Source organism: Camponotus floridanus, unplaced genomic scaffold (genome assembly GCF_003227725.1).
Source record: "Camponotus floridanus strain SB8 unplaced genomic scaffold, Cflo_v7.5 scaffold23, whole genome shotgun sequence".
Classification (NCBI taxonomy): domain Eukaryota; kingdom Metazoa; phylum Arthropoda; class Insecta; order Hymenoptera; family Formicidae; genus Camponotus; species Camponotus floridanus.
This window is the reverse complement of record NW_020229359.1, coordinates 1912328-1929597: the sequence shown is the minus strand read 5'-3', so window position 1 is coordinate 1929597 and position 17270 is coordinate 1912328. Positions and strand designations below refer to the sequence as shown.

The window sequence follows — 17270 nt, the reverse complement described above, 5'->3', positions numbered from 1 at the left end:
GTGCGATGTAATATCGAGTAGGTGTCAACACATTGATTTCACGACAAGTCACGTTTCCGTTTCGAGCCCGTTTCTTATACGTTTACGCGCTGCACATGCATTTTAATGACTTCGTCACAGCACCGCGCCGACTAATCGCGCGGCAAGACGATCGATCGGTCTTACAAAGGTGACAAAGGCACGTGGAAGCAAATACCCACACAACACTCTGGCTGGGCACGCCTTGAAACGTGCCTAACCATAGAGAATTCCGTTTTTTGAGCGACAACAATTGTTGAATCTCGCGTGGGTCTCGATCACATGCTCCCAAACAAGAAAGCAGGAAGAAAAGTCAGCTCAAACACGGCTATGTGAAATTTTTTTCCTTTCCTAGAGCAAGATTTAATACTTGTCAAAGTATCGCTTACAACATTGAGTATGTACGTACACATAAATACGATCTATGTAAATGATCGTAAACATTATGTACTTACACAGAAAAAAAATTAATATCAAATCGAAACTTATATACTTAAACTAACGCGTTCATTGTTTCGTATATACGTAACAATTTATAATCTTCTAAAAAAGAATTTAATAATTTTAAATTTCAACGATATTATAGTCTTACTTCAATATTGTAATCATCTCAAGAATATATAATTATTTAATTTTTTAATTCTACTTTATGAAAATTATAATCTTTGATTTAAAAATGTTATTTTCTATCCAACATTATTTCTTTTCCATTCAAGAAAATTAAATCTTAAATCATAAGAATACATTTTTCTTGATTCAACTATATAAAATGGCTTCATTCAAGTAAGCAATTATTCAAGCAATTATATTTTTCTTTAATTAACGCAATATAATCTCGTTTCCAAGATTTCCATGTTAAAACTAAATATATTTTCAAAACAAGAATGTCCTTTTTTACTGTGTAATGAACGCGATGACAGCGCAATTTTACAGTCGCGTGCACTTATTAAAATGTCATTTGTTCTAATTAATGTACGATAAATGATATAACTGTGTACGATTGTCAACGATGCAATTGCAGAGCAAAATTTGTCCTTAAAAAAAATATTTTTCGCGCAATATATGATAATATTCTTAAAGCAATTTAAACGTTCATAATCTCCAATCTTGATATAATATCATCACAGGATATCTCGTAAAGACTATTCATTACTAAACATAATGATAGAGTAGGAAAGCTAACATTGATAATTATTAATAAACTCGTTCTTCCATTTGCCAATCATGTACAGAAAGTCTTGAAACAGTGATGTGTTCTAATTTCTATAATACTTGTGAGCTATGAATTTCTGTATCAGTTTTCTCTGGCAATTAAAAGACACACATGTTTCATCTTGATAAATGATCGATATTCAGTCAATTTCGAATACTTGATCCACTATTGCGATCTGTCAGTCAAGAGAAATCGCGATTTTATACACCAGAAGAAGAAGACATTTAATAATCAATACCCAATTAATTCTTCATTTTTCATTTAATCCAATACTTTCATTTGATTTGTCGTATATTGATTTTCATTATTGGACATCAATTCATTAATACCTGCTATGCGTGTATAAATATCGCAAGTGATTTTTGAAGAAGATATTTATAATTCTTGATGTGTCGAGAAAGGGGGCATGATCAGTTTTCATCATTCTTTTGTGTCGATTTCCTTCATTATAATCGTCGATCATCGACTTTCGATTAATGAATAATAGCCAGTAATGGTTCCTCGTTTGTTAGCTTTAATCCTAGTCTTGGCTAGATATAAAGAACTCCCAGTTAAATGTATCGAGTGATTAGATCGCAACTGTTTGATGAATTATCAAACGCAAATATTCTTTCCCGATAATCGCTATACAATATTACGAGATATTATTAAGCATATGATTAATAGGAGCTAAACCGTGAAACTAAATGAAATGTTTTGTCAGAATGACGGATAGAAAGTTACAAATATTATTTTTACCTGATTTTAATCAGTCCTTTCTGCAACGATAGAATCGGGGGTGTAACGTTAGAAAGGATCCATGTCCAAGAACAGTCTTATATTTTTGCGCGTCCTACGAGAAAAGGCTACTTAGAAAGCCGTTAAGTCGATAGAATTTCCAAGCTACTTTCGTGTGTAGTCATTTCATGATTTCGCTGTCACTTGAGATTTATCGATCGCCTAAGTACACGGAATGGAGGACGTGCTAATATGAACAGGAACATTATTTAGTGCCTTCACAAAGAATCATCGATATCCTATTGGAAAAGCACACTCCTTCAAAGATCTCCAAGTGAATTTAATTACGCATGTACAATCCAATTGTCCGATTGTATAAATGATTTATAGATTTTCTCAACGTGGCACATGTTACGTTTTAAAAATTATTATTTTTATTATTATATTTTATTATTTTATTATTATTATTTTTATTATTTTTATTATTAATTTATTATTATTATTTATTATTATTATTATTATTATTATTTTATTATTTTTATTAATATATTTTATTATTATATTATTATATTATTATATTATTATTTTATTATTATATTATTTTTATTATTATATTTATATTAATTATCATCTTTATTTTTTTCTTGAAAAATTTTTCAGGATCATTAAAATATCATTTAACGATATGTTCGCGCGATGCAATTATACAAATATTATAAATATTTTTTTAAATTAATCTTTGTAAATAATTAAATTTAATAATTCCAAATTTTAGTAAATATAATTGGAATTGTGTATGCAATTTGTTTTCTCCAGCGCAGTTATAATTGCATAGCTGCAACATTTTATTTTCTAATTTTATCTTCTTTGCTGTTTTCAAATTTTTAATATTTTAAAATTTTTTATTTAACACTTTCCTAGTTCCATATTCTCGGGCTTATTAAGACTTTTGAACTTGATCCCAGCGAGCATAATTTTTCCCTGCTTATATTACCATAATTATAACTCGTGTTAAGTAACTTAATTAAGTGGTAATTAAAGTTCTTGGTATATAAACTGTGTAATCAACTGTGTCGCATTGATGTTTCTTTCACATAATGTATCGAGATGGTATAATTTCAAAATTTATGCACATTATATACGTTCATAACAGCGGCATGTTGTATATTTAACTACAATATGTTCATATATGACAAGTAAGAGACATCTGAAGAGGAAAATCCAGTCCAGATTATTTCAAGAGTCGTTCCAGTTCCACGACTGACAAGTTTATAGATCAGATATATAAGGCTTCGTTTTCTAAAGAATAAATTTCTCCAGCTAATTGTGTTTTCACCATTGGGTCATCGCGTATAAATCTTCTTTCTCTCGATTTTATATTCTCGCGAATTTATATATATTATAAAATAACAATATTTATCTCTCGTCATTTTAATTTCATTTATTAGCGTAGTTATTTTCTTTTCATCACACGTTGAAATATGACATATTTATGAGAATTATGACAACAAATATATATTTGCTGATTCATATTTTTATTTAATATCTTGTTTTGAATTAGTTTCTCCTATTTTCTACATGCGTCATTCATTGAAATTTTATTTAAATTTTACAAGAGAGACTTACATAAAAATTTAAAATTTCTATTTTTATTTTATTTTTTCTTTGACATATTCTAATATTCTGGTCTATATAATTCGCATTATAATATATGCGTAACTGCGTTATGTAACAATACGTATGAATGACATTCTGAATCAGGAAGAGTTATTAATAGTCCATTGAAGAAAATACTTTGTTCACTATTTCGCCTACCTATTTAAATTGATTGTAACTTGTGAATGAAATCTACAACACTTGCAGCAGCAAGACTAACAGCCAATGGGAAAAATACTATGTTATAGGCGTTGACAGTAACATATGTAGGCATGCTAGACATTCGCCAAGTTGCTCAACAATTGCTGATCAGGGCAGGAAACGCAAAATTATTTCCATTAATAATTAATATTAATTGATTAATATTAAATGAGATACATACATGATTTATATAACATGATTTATATGTAATATGATTTTGTCAGTATTTAGGAAAATCTTGATACGATGAATAATCCATAAATTAAAATAATTCGTTATTTTTCTATACATATGTCCTTTTTTAATTTTATAATTTTATAATTTTTATAATTTTTCAAAAGTTTATAATTTTTTATTATAGCTATTTATCTTTTTTTTATCTTTATTGCTAATTTGGCGAATATTTTTTATCGTTGTATCTAGTTTAGTTTCTGATGATTATTTTACCGAGCCAATTATCGTTAGTTTACCTAGATTCTCTATTGCATTCTCTATTCGAGCTCGATGTTTGCGAGTGGCAGCGAGTTGCACAGATAGTAGACAGGATTGCGGTTTCTCAGCGGCAAACTCGTCATTCTCGCAAACCGGCTCTGCTCATTGATCGATGCTCACCAGACCGTAAAACGATCTCGACGAGGCTTTTACCATTCGCGGTGACATCGCCTTTCCGTCTGAGGGTTTGTTCACAATGCGCCATTCGTTCCGATTAAATGCACACACGATAAGTCGATCGTTCGAACCCATTGTCGTAATTGAGATATAATCATCTTTTTTAACGAAAGAGCGCGGAAGTCGATTTTTCCGTTGCTGTGTGGTACATAAGCATAATGCACTCTGCAAATAACTGCTATTCAAGTTAGCTTAAAATGTTAGCCACAGTAATACCAGGTTTTGATTTTTCGATTGTCGCGTGTGTCACATATCAAGAATGCTTTTGTTGAATTAGAAGTTATTTTTTATTTGCTTGAATGAAAAAAGAAGCTGATTTTTTAAAATGCGAAAAAATTGGAATATTGAAACTAATTTTCTAAATTAATTTGTACTATGTGACATTATGTAATATTACTAATAATTGATGTACATCAATTTTTGCTTATATTAAATACACTGATTTTATTATCAATGATAGCTGTGTGATTTTTCAATCACAATTGATCGGTTGATTTGTATTAAATTTGTATTAAAAAGAGCTCTTCCGACACAAACAATATTTAAATGCGCGAGTGTTGATACTGGTTATATAAAAACCATTAGCCGATATTTTTCTAGCACGCGGTTTTTCACATCAAGTTCGACTTTCAACGTGACATCGGAAACGTATTACCACAGCGACAGTCATGCACGAGCTGTCAAATCATATTAGTTCATGAGAGAAGATTTATATTACCGCGATAGGAAAGAAATATTTTACAATTGTACCGTGAGCGTTCGTACGATAAATCTTTTAATATTGAATATAAATAAATCTTTTCTGTGGGAAGGCACGTTAATGTCATCTGGTAAAGCGTGAAATTTTTGTTTTTCAAAGAAAGAAGAATTTTTGTTTTTGAAATAACAAATAAGGACATTATCGCTTTATTATTGGAATTCTATTTACATTAGAATCACTATAATCAACGTTGTTGACAGTGATCAAACTGCGATGTGACAGAAAGACGTTAGCACGATCCGCTCTGTGTTCTCGATTCATAATTCCAAATATTGAATATGCATGTCAACATCAATAGCGTTCCAAACATATATACAGGAATCAATAAATGCTTTGAGCTTCTTAATTGTATGAGTGCCATGTAATTAATTTCGGACTAAATAGCACGTTAAAATATTTTTGATAGAAACCCAAAAATATCGTATCACAGTATCAAATATGCTGAAACGTTTTATCAACGATCGAATATTATTTCTATCGTTACTACATTTTACAGAAATATATAGAAATATAGAGAATTTATTTGAATTTTTCAGAATTATTTTTCTGCTTAGCACATATTGTCAGGTTAAAGTCAATTTGTACATGGTAGATGCAATCCGTGCGTTTTATTGACCAAGATCATCTAGATATACAGGGTATTTCTGAAACGATGTCGGAGATTTTAAAGGCGTATTCTAAGGGTTAAAATAAGAAAAAGTTCATATAAACATGGGTCCTTTTCCTCTGAGTTATAGTCTTCTAAAGTTGAGGGAAAAAATGGTCAAAACCACATAAAAATGAAGCTCATTATTAATTATTACGCTGTGCAAAACTTTAACGTTCTATGAAAAAGTCTCCGAGAGTTACAATACATTTTTCGATTTTTTCCCTCAACTTTAGGGAGCTATAACTCGGAGGAAAAGCATTTTTGGACTCATGTTTATATGAGTTTTTTTTTCTTATTTTAATCTTTAGAACGCCCTTAAAATCTCCGACATAGTTTTAGAAACACCCTGTATATTATATATATATATATATATATATATATATATATATATATAAATATATATAATATGTAAAATTTTATCTATGTATTTTCTTCATCTATTGTGAATCATGAACAGTATTTCATTGCGATTCACATTCAGGGTAAGAAAAGCTGCATATTTAATAAATTATATTCTTTTGATATTATAACTTGCTCGTTTATTATTCGCCCTGACACATTAGATGCGCGATATTTCATTTTTTACTTTTATTACATATTGATGTTTTTTATCTAGAATTTATTTGGAGTAATAAAACGATAAATTAATCCATCGATAAAAAGTTTATTTAGATAAAACGAAGTTATCCCCTGATAGATGATTTTAAGTGTCTTTAAAAATCAAAAGGAACAAAGAGAAAGCATTAACACGATAACACGATTCTCTGCATTATTTTCAAAACAGAACAGGAAGGTGATGTATCTCAGACATCGCTATAATTTTCCAGTGGCTAAAAATCAGTTCGATGATGAGAAATTCCTGATATAATAGATATTATGCGTGTGACATTTTATCTAATATCATCATAAAAGTGACTGCGAGGAACTTTAGTCGTATGAAAGTACGAGAAATGGTGAACAAACCTGAAAGAAGAATTGCAACGATAAGACGGGGCAAGACAATGGTGAAGTCATGGTGTCACATCACTTCGTGGTGTGAAGTAACGTGCGTACCTGAGCCTAAAGTCATGGCCAAGAGTATCGTCAAGAACAGCGACGGTGGATGTCCCTTGCATTGGGTTGACAATCCCACCGGGCAACCGAGGCATCTTCTTCGAGTGGTTGTCTTCTATTTAACCATATTGGCGATATTATGGTGTATGCCTACCTGTCTCTATCATCGGTGAGAAAGCGTTCCCAGGGATGTTTTCGTTGTGCCCGAAATGGGCTTCTAACTAAAACGTCGACAAACGTTTATTCCACGATCATCGCTTATTTTGTAAAATTTCTAGGAAAAATGAAATTTTAGAATTAAATTTTTTTTATAAGTTTTTGTTCTTGATTCACATATTTAATTCAGTAAAAAGCGGAGAGAAAAGTATTTATTAAAATTATTATAAAACTGTAATACCTGAAATATAAAAGCTTTTTCATAGTCCTAGAAAAACTTTAAAAAAATTGTAATGCAGCATGATTTAAAAAATAGATATTTATGTATGTATACAAAATTTATGTACGATATATTTTAAAAACTGATTTCTTTTGATATAAAATTAATTGCAACAGTTACATGTTTTCCATATTTCCAGATAATTAGCCTATATTTATGCATATATATTTTTTTCATACGATGTTAATTCAATTCTCATTATCGTCTCTCATATTTGCAATGTACCTGATATTACGATACTGGAAAATTCTATGCATCTGAAAGTGATTGCGCACATTCTATTTTAGTATTCTACAGGGTCACATTTGTCATTATTATATATATCGCAAAGCATAATACATTATAATATCTTCAATTTTCTTTGAAGTGACATTACAATATTTTACAATATTTATCTTTCAATATATCTTTCTTTAGTAATAGATAGAAATATATTTATCTTTCTTTAGTAATATATGCTATATGTATTCTTTTTTAGCGGTGAATTTTTTAACATAATTATATTAAAATTTTATCTAAAAAATATAAGATATCTTTGAGGTATGTAAGTATCTTGCAAAACGTAAAATTTATTTATTTAATTAATTAATATTTAATCTTACAATGCGTAAAACTTATTCATTTAATTAACATTATTACTATAATAATAAGAACGTGCAAAAAGCATAAATAACATGTGAACTTTCCATTTTTCTCGTTAATTTTTTAATTAAAAAAGAATGATTGAAAACTTATTCAATGACAAAATGACATAATTTATTAAATTCTGTCGATTTTGCATGTAAAAATATATTAAGAAGTAGGCTGGAGATGGTATTCAATAAACAAACTGTTTTGCAAAATTTAAAAATTAAACATTAAGATATGCAGTAAAGCATTAAAAAATATTAAGAATTATGATTTTTATAAGGCAATATCACATTGTTTGGCGATAGAGCACGATTTATATAACAAGATTTTAATACGATTTGTCGTGTTCGCAGGATTTCCGAGACTGGCCAGGCAGTAGTGTTGACATTGGTGGACACCGCGGCGGCGGAATTGCAGAATCTGGCCGAGCCGAAGATCGATCGCGATTTTTCCTCGAGGTCGTCCATCAAAAATTCCTCGCTATTGAACGATAACCAAAGGCAGACCGAGCATATAAAAGAGATCGTTGTGCCGACGACGCAGATTCAACCACCATTGATGGTCGACGAGACGACGACGACGACGGAGCGACCGAATGACACGGAGGCCCTCGAGGACAACGAGGAAGTGCTTCTGCTGAAAAAAATATCCACCGAAGAAGCGCCGGAGGTCGTGGTGATCGTTAGAGCGGAGCAGAAAGTCAATACGGACGAGTTGGAATCGAGAGTCGAGGAGGAGCTCGGCCAAGTTCAGGTGCCGGAGGAGTTGTCTTCGAAGGTCGACGAGACATTTACCACGGCACCGGAACTGAATGATACAGCGGCCAGAGCACAATTGATCGGTGGTAGTAGAGATGAAACTGCAGCGGTCATCTTGGATGGACTCGTTTCTTCGGGTCCTTCCGACCCACATGAGGATATACCATCTTTCAGCGAGTGGGCCCAGAAACGTTTGGAGGAGGCTGAGAAGAAGAAAAGTAATTATTCTTTCTTTTTTTTTATTATCAAAAAATTTGTTAATATTTATATAATATTATATTATTATAATATAATATAATATATTAGATATAATATAATATAAATAAATATTATATTATATATAATATAATACATTATATTATAATATAATATATTATATTATATATAATATAATATAAATAAATATAAATTATATATAATATATTATATAATATTATATATTATTTATAATATTATATGTAGTATTTCACTGAACTAGATACAATTGCAGTAGACAATACATTGTGTTAGATTCAATTATATATTTCATTTACGGTTATTTTATTTATTTTACAGCTCATCCAAATGCTTCCGTGCAGACTCCGGGTGGTCCAGGCCGAGGCGTAAGTGGCATGAAGATTCGTTCCAAGAATTATGCTTCTCCCGATTGCGGCGCCAAAATCGTGGCAGCTAATCCTGAAGCGAATAGCGCTAAAAACGTTTTGGTGTCCACACGGGACGAGTACATGCTGAACGCTTGTACGTCGCGCGTCTGGTTCGTTGTCGAACTTTGTGAGGCGATCCAAGCGAAAAAGATCGAGCTAGCAAATTTTGAGCTCTTCAGTTCATCGCCGAAAGATTTCTCCGTATATGTGAGCGATCGTTTCCCCACTAAAGATTGGAGTCCAGTTGGTCAGTTTACCGCTAAAGACGTGAAAGATATTCAGAGTTTTGCTCTGCACCCTCACTTCTTTGGTAAATTCATCAAGGTTGAGCTACAATCGCACTATGGCTCGGAACATTTCTGTCCTGTCTCGTTGTTTCGCGCTTATGGTACCAGCGAGTTCGAAGTGTTGGAAACCGAGACGGAGAATCAGATTCTACAAGAGAGGAATACGGAGGACGACGACGATGAGGATAGCGACGAGGAGGAGCTGTTGAACAGTGAGGGCGGTGATCCACCAAGAAACTTATTCGGTAGCGCGCGCGATGCTGTAATAAGTCTTATGAAAAAAGCCGCAGAGGTTTTAGTGAAGTCTAGCGATCTCACTGGGAACAATATCACGGAAATTCAGCAGAGTATTGATGATGGTAATATCTTGAACAACTCATACACGAGCTGTACGACGCCTAGATATACAATTCTCTGCGGTAATTGCACCGATCAAAAGTTTGCCAGCGTTTTTCAATTGGTCAGTTGCAGAGATCGGCAGTTGAACGATTTGCTTAAGATCGATTTGGTGAACAGAACTCTGAGACGGGGAAGATTATGTAGTTTTCACGGTGTGGAGATCGAGTCGTCTTGGCAAGAAAAAAAGGAAGACATAAATTATAATGATACGACGCGATTTAATTTGGCGGAAGATCTCCAAGCAATTTTTTTAGCTTCCGTTTTTAAACCCGAATACATTGTAGCACTGTGTAATGTTCTAGCAACAAGAGACCGTAAGGTAGTGATGAACACGAGTTACGAAATTCCCGTGAACAATTCTGAGAACGCTGCCGGAGAGAATATTCTATCTACTAAGACCGATAATAGTGATGCCACTTCTCATCATCAAGCATCTGTTACATGTACTTCAGATTCAAATTCTCCTGCTTGCAAATCTGCCACGTTTCCCGGCAAGGAATTATTGGGTCAGGATATTAAGAATGAAGAAACCGAAGATATCAATTTTGCATCCAAAATAAAGACTTCTGCCAGCATGGATAGTCTGGCATCGCAAATCAAACCCACGAAGACACTCAGCAAGGAGGATATGAAGAAAGAATCTTCCGTACCGATCTTGGAACCCAGTAAGGAACTTACAGAGGAGACATTGCAGCCAGAAGTGCTGACAACTGTTCCGCCGCCGTCTGATCCAACGTCAACATTGAAAATTGTCGAAGAACCGATTGTGGGAACTGCTGTCGAGATGACGTCAAAAATTATAAATAGTCCGTCGACGAACTCGTTTGACAATCAAAAAACTGGTGATACTCTCGTGCCTGATACAGAAAGTGGCGAGGCTATTGTTCAAATCAAAACAAACAAATCGGAAAATGGCGAGCAAGATGGGAAACAGATGAAAGATTTGAACGAGCAAGAAGTTCGATTGTCATCTCAAGATCATCTTACGCTAGATACATTATTTTCTGATTTGGAGGGTGACACAGTTAACATTCAGAATGGGGCATCTAGTTCGTCATCAATAACCCAACCTACAGCAAGTGCTGCGCCTCAGAAGGAGTCTGTTTTTCTTCGACTGTCCAATAGAATCAAGGTAAGAAAGAACATTACTTAGAAATATTGTTACAAGAGATTATTTCAAAAGATACTAAACAACTTGAGAAAAAAGAAAATATATTGCAATCGTTTATTTATTAAAACAGGCATAAAACAGTTAAATATTGCAATTATTTATTTATAAAAATAATTATTTATATGAATTTTTTAGATTTTAGAGAGGAATATGTCACTCAGTGGTCAATATCTGGAAGAATTAAGTCGTCGTTACAAGAAACAAGTCGAAGAAATGCAGCGCTCATTAGAACGCGCAGTAGCTGCTATGGGTGAGGAGTCTCGAAAGGGTGAGGAACGCGAAGCCAAGAGGGTGGAAGAGATCGCTACTTTAAAAGAGGAAATCGCTATACTTTCGAAATCAGTCGAAATTCTTCTTTATGATCGTGACAGCTGGCGAAGTCGAATATCCGCTATTGTTCAGCATGCTTTATTGATCTGTTTAGAAGTCATTGTTATCATTGTGATTCTCTCTTACTGTCGTAGAGGAGATTTTGAAGAGGAAGAGAAATTGCAATCTAATACAAAAAAGGAGAACACGCGTCGAAAAAGTGCGGAGAATTTTAGTTCTCACACCGCTACGAAGAAAACGAAAAAACGGCGACCTAGCGAGATCGCTTCTCACATTAGTGGCACATATCACGAGCTGATGATCGACGACCAACCCCATGAGACAAGAAAGGAGCGAAAAAAGAAACGTAAAAAGGAAATAGTTTCTGCCGGAATTAAAACAGGAATTAATGTCGATGCAAAGCAAGAAATAATTCGTCATAAGAGTGTATTGAATGTGATCCCTGATGGTACAACATTGTCATCGAGAAGAGCATCATCCATAGAACCTTCACATTCTAAAGACTCGCAGAACTTGATTGACAAGAGGCCAGAATCTGCACCAGAGGCTGTCGTAGGTTGGTTCGACGATCAAATAGACAAGAGAGAACGAATCGCGCAGCCTGCATTGCCGAAAAATAAAGTCTTTAAGATAGAATCAGATTCCGAACTTGTTCGTCAAGACGACGAACTCAGCGAATCTAATTCATCGTCAATGACTGGGCACAGATCTGTTGAAGGATTGGCTACGATCGAATCGAAGATCGGGGGATCGAAGAATGGTTCCTTTAGAACCAGTGGTATTCTTAAGAGCGCGAAATTAAGTTCGCCGTCTTTCATGAAGACTGCTTTGAGTACGAGAAATAAAAGAAAGTTTTCTTCAAACTCTATCGAAAAGTGGGAGTGGAGCCAGGATTTAGAATATTCAAACGATAGGTCTTTCCCATTTAGTTCCGCAGGTTTGAAGACATTGTCACAGACCATCGACGGTAACATCAATGGTAGAACCGCAAACGGTTTAATCGAGGAAAGCGACGAATCTGGGAGCAGTAATGTTACACCTATATCGAGCAAAAAGGAGAAAAGAAGCGCTGGTCTAAAAAAAATGGTAAGAAAATTTTTCTGATTGAAATAGACCTATACACAGACTGAATATCGATCTTTGCGTCGAATTGCCATATAAACTACAGGTAGGGTTTATTCATTATCGTGTGATGAAGTGATTGATTTAAATGAGACTAAGACGAAAAAATACGAAGCAAGATTGGATTAAAGAATTTTATGAATTTATAACTAAATATAAAGTAAATACATCTCTCACATCTTATAGAGTATGGCAGGTTGAAGATGAATGAATGAAATTATAAAAACTTCATAGAATATGTGAATGCGATATATGAATAAGTTTTCGCACGATTTTTATAATTATCAATCTTAATTGTACATAGATTAGCAAGCTCTGTGTTAATTGATTTGAACTAATTAATGTTGAATTCTTTTCTTGCTCACAGTTACATATAATTTGGAAACTATCGTACTTTTGAAAGAGATGAATTCGAAATAACTTTTATAAAATTTCCAAGTGCTACAAATCAAGGTGGAAAATCATTAAGCGTAATTGCTCAAATTCGAAAGTTTCTTTCATCGCTTTCATTTATTATTGTAGCTGATTTCTCCTTTTTTTGCTTTTTTGAAAACAATATGCAACTTAACCGTTTACGTGTAGAAAAAAGAAATGAGATAGCAGAAAGGAGAGTATATAACAGTGAATAAAAGTCAAAACTGTAAAGACAACATTAACAGCATGTGTCTTGTTCGATCACTTGGAAAGCACGAATATCGAAGATATTTAGAAGAGAATATAGATATATTTGGAAGCGAGACGAATTATTCTAAATGAATTGTTGGGTGAATTATATTGTAAATATATATATTGCGTTGATTAATGCAGAGAGAAAAAGAGATAAAATTGTTATGTTCTACTAGTTTTTTAATTATACTTCTAAAATTCTTTGATGCATACAGATGAATACATCGGAATATTTTTTGTTTATATATGACAATACGCAGTTTCATGCACTATGATTACCGTTTTATTTCAACAGTTTTATATCAACAATAATCGTATCATACGTAACCAATATGCGCCCGCGCATATTACAAAATGCAAAGAAATACATAGAAGTTTGTAGAGGTAAACTTTAATTGCGTTAATTGTTACAAGCGTGAGATTAGCCCACCGTCATGAGAGATAAGTAAAATGAAATATAAATATATTATTTTATATATAGATTATTTTTATGTAGAATATATATTATATATTATAATGAATGGATCGTAATTGAAATGCAACGATAAAAACTGCAACATGGAATACATTTTTATATTTTTATTTTAGAATTCAATTTTTATTCATTAATCATAATCAAAGACATGGAAAAATAAAGTGTTAGGAGTAAAATCTTAGGACATTAGCAATAGTCACATTCATTATAATGTGTAATTAAAGAGAATTAATTTTTGTTGCCAGTGATGTAAATGGATATGAAATAGGATCAAATGGTAGAAAATCAGATAAATCCATAAAATCTCTTAATTTCATCGATTAACAATTAGTTTACTAATAATACACTATGTTATAAAAGTAAAAGTAAAATTATAAAAGTAAAAGAAATGTTTATAGTTAAATAAAATAATTAAATTGAGTCATTTTTAGTTATGCATCAAAGAAATTAGTTGAAAAATTGTGTACGAAGATTTAATAATTAAATCTCATTTTTCCATGTATAAAGAATCATCTCGAAATTGCTTTTACTTTAGTTTCTATTTTGTAAAATTTTGGCATAGTACTTCTTAGAAATGCGCTATATTTCAACTTTTAAGCAAGCATTATGCTTAATTAATTTATATATATGGTATGTATATAAATTACATCAAATTTTAAATTTTGATCTCTTGTATATAATATCTTTTCGAGCTTTATATTTCTACTATGGAATCTAGATCAATGTTTAAAATTATTTACAAAAAATTTGAGGAGATTAATATAAAAAAATAAGCTTAATTTTTACAACAAATTATCTAATTTGCAGTATATTTACTAAAGTGATCGATATATAGATTTTTCATTTCTATTTTTATTATGAAAAAATCATATTTTACGCATAACAACAGTTTTTGTAATAATTGAAAGATGTAATAATAACTGAAATCCTAAGGTAATTACAATCATAAAAATGTGCAATAATTTTTATAATTCATTCTTCATTAAAAAATCTTTGTCATTAAATAACATTATGTTTTTGGTAAAATAAACTATATCATTTTCTATATAATTTTTTTTCACTCTAATAAATATAGAAATTATAAAAGAGGTAATAAGTTTGTATTATTTTAATTATTTTCATTCTTAAATCTTCGATTATTATTATTGTTGACGACAACATAGATTATGGATGGGAAAGAATCTGAAGAAAATCTTCGATTATTTCTGTTTGCTTAATCTTTCATATGTATTATTTATTTAACTTTCCTGATAGTCTACCGTTCTCGTCTTCCAATAATATATTAAGCAAAGCTTGTTCTATAACAAAAGTAAAATTCTGTAGATATATAAATAGCGATTTCTCAATATCATTCATTGTTTTTTCCTCTTCTAGAATTTTAGATTTACATTTGCATTACGAATTTAGTGCTAAATGTAGCCGTATATAATTCGTATAAACATATAAATGTACATAGACATTTAATTCGGCATATATGATAGCATGCATGATATGTAAGATTGTTTACATATGTACGATTCTCATGTAATTAAATACAGTTAATATTTAACGCTAAATTTGTAAATGCAAATGTTTCTTTGTCAATGTATTAATTTTATTAAATATGGAGATATTGCGAAGATTAATAATGATTGTGCCAGCATTTTGTATTTGATAAAGAAATGCGCTGTGATAAAATCCTTCTAAGAGGAGAAACGAGAGAACAAAAAGACGAGGGTGAATATAAAAAAAGAATAGAAAACGAGAAAGAGAGAAGAATACAAAATGAGAAAATGAGAAACAAGGAGGAGTAAGTGAATCCAGACTTAAACTTTACTCGTGTCCTATTACTTAACGTGCATTTAGATATAAATACTGATAGAAATGTATGTGAAACTTATATACATATATACATGTTGGTATGCTTGGATAATGCTCGAGCTTTTTTGTGAGAGCTTTTAGTAAAAATATATTTTCTATATATGTATAAGAGTTATCGTTACGCGCGTACATCACTAATGACTATTTATACGCGATATGATATTGAGAAAAATACTTTAGCACTTTCATCATAATTTCTGCTACTGAATGGAATTATCATTGTCATAATAATTGCGAGTTTTATAGTTTTTATGATATGAATGTGTGAATGTCTATAGAATAATTAACGAAAATGCGAAGCTCGGTTTTAAAAAAGATGTCTTATTTTTTATTATCATCATGATATCTATTTTTCTTTGCCTAATTTAATTCAAAAGTACGCATCGCAATCTAATGGCATTTTCAAATTGTACGGATTAATCACTCTGAGATAGATTACTAATAAACATCATTGACCAATTACAGCCATTCTTCATTCAGTCTCTGAAGAATATAATGTCTGTAATTGAACCATTCGAAAATGCTATAATATATATTATGACAAAATACATCACACACATATGTGTATATATACAGGATAGACCATTTTAATTAACACACGCGAATATCTCAGAACTGCGTTAAATCGAAAAATGTTTCAGACATAAGTTGTATGAGAGACATAAGATGATACCGTTGGTTTGAGTACTTTTCGCGTTATGGGGCTTGAAATAATTTCTTAATTTTACATAAACCGTAAAATATCTTGTAAAATATTTATTTTTCGATTATCTTATCTTAATATTTTTATGCACACAATAACGTGAGAAATCGATTGATGTAAAGAAAACGCATAATTGTGTCGGAAAAAAATATGTAATTTGCAATTAATAATTACATATTTTTTCTTTACACTAATTAATTCCTCACATTATTTTGTGCATAAAAGTGATCTCCCCCTTCAAGCCATACAATTTATGTCTGAAACATTTTTCGATTTAACTCAGTGTTTCTGAGCTATTCGCGTGTATTAATTAAAATAATCTACCCTGTATGTGTGTATGTATGTATATATATATATATATATATATATATATATATATATATATATATACACTTAAAACTATCTACAATATTTAAAAATATATTTATATATTAATCTAATAAGAGAGTAAAATTGTGAAATTAAACTTTTAATAAGATGTGTTTTACTTTCACTTTAATATTAGATTGCAGGACTGAATTTAATACAATTTTCTACATATTTTTTTTATGCATTATACATTAAAAGAATATTTAAAAAATATTTAACACAGTCATTTAAAAAAAAATTAGTACAATTATTTCACGAACAAAATAATTAAATACTTAAATATCACGACATAGAAACATTACATATAGTTTATTAACAATTAGTAAAATTTACTTAATATAATAAATTTTCGTTCGTGTATATATAATTACGATGAAAATTGTTTATAATGTATTCATATACATATAATTTAATTATTAAATATAATGCTAATCGATAAGTCAAAGCTTTTTATAGTTTTACTATGTATATTATCTATCATATT

At 31.1% G+C, this 17270-nt stretch overlaps 1 protein-coding gene across 4 annotated transcripts in view; it reads left to right on the top strand.

The window, feature by feature from the left end:
* Window positions 1-14185, top strand: part of LOC105249790 (SUN domain-containing ossification factor) — a 45958-nt gene extending 31773 nt beyond the window's left edge. For 2 of the 4 annotated variants that reach the window (XM_025408794.1, XM_025408793.1), the window contains exons 2-5: window positions 6668-7105; window positions 8356-8978; window positions 9316-11222; window positions 11397-14185. In XM_025408794.1, the coding sequence (XP_025264579.1) occupies window positions 6819-7105; window positions 8356-8978; window positions 9316-11222; window positions 11397-12695 (4116 nt within the window). In that variant the 5' untranslated portion in view covers window positions 6668-6818 and the 3' untranslated portion in view covers window positions 12696-14185. Of the gene's footprint in view, window positions 1-6350; window positions 6366-6667; window positions 7106-8355; window positions 8979-9315; window positions 11223-11396 lie in introns of those variants that run through there. The other 2 variants (XM_025408795.1, XM_025408792.1) reach the window with 2 other exon arrangements.
* Window positions 14186-17270: the final 3085 nt, after the last annotated feature.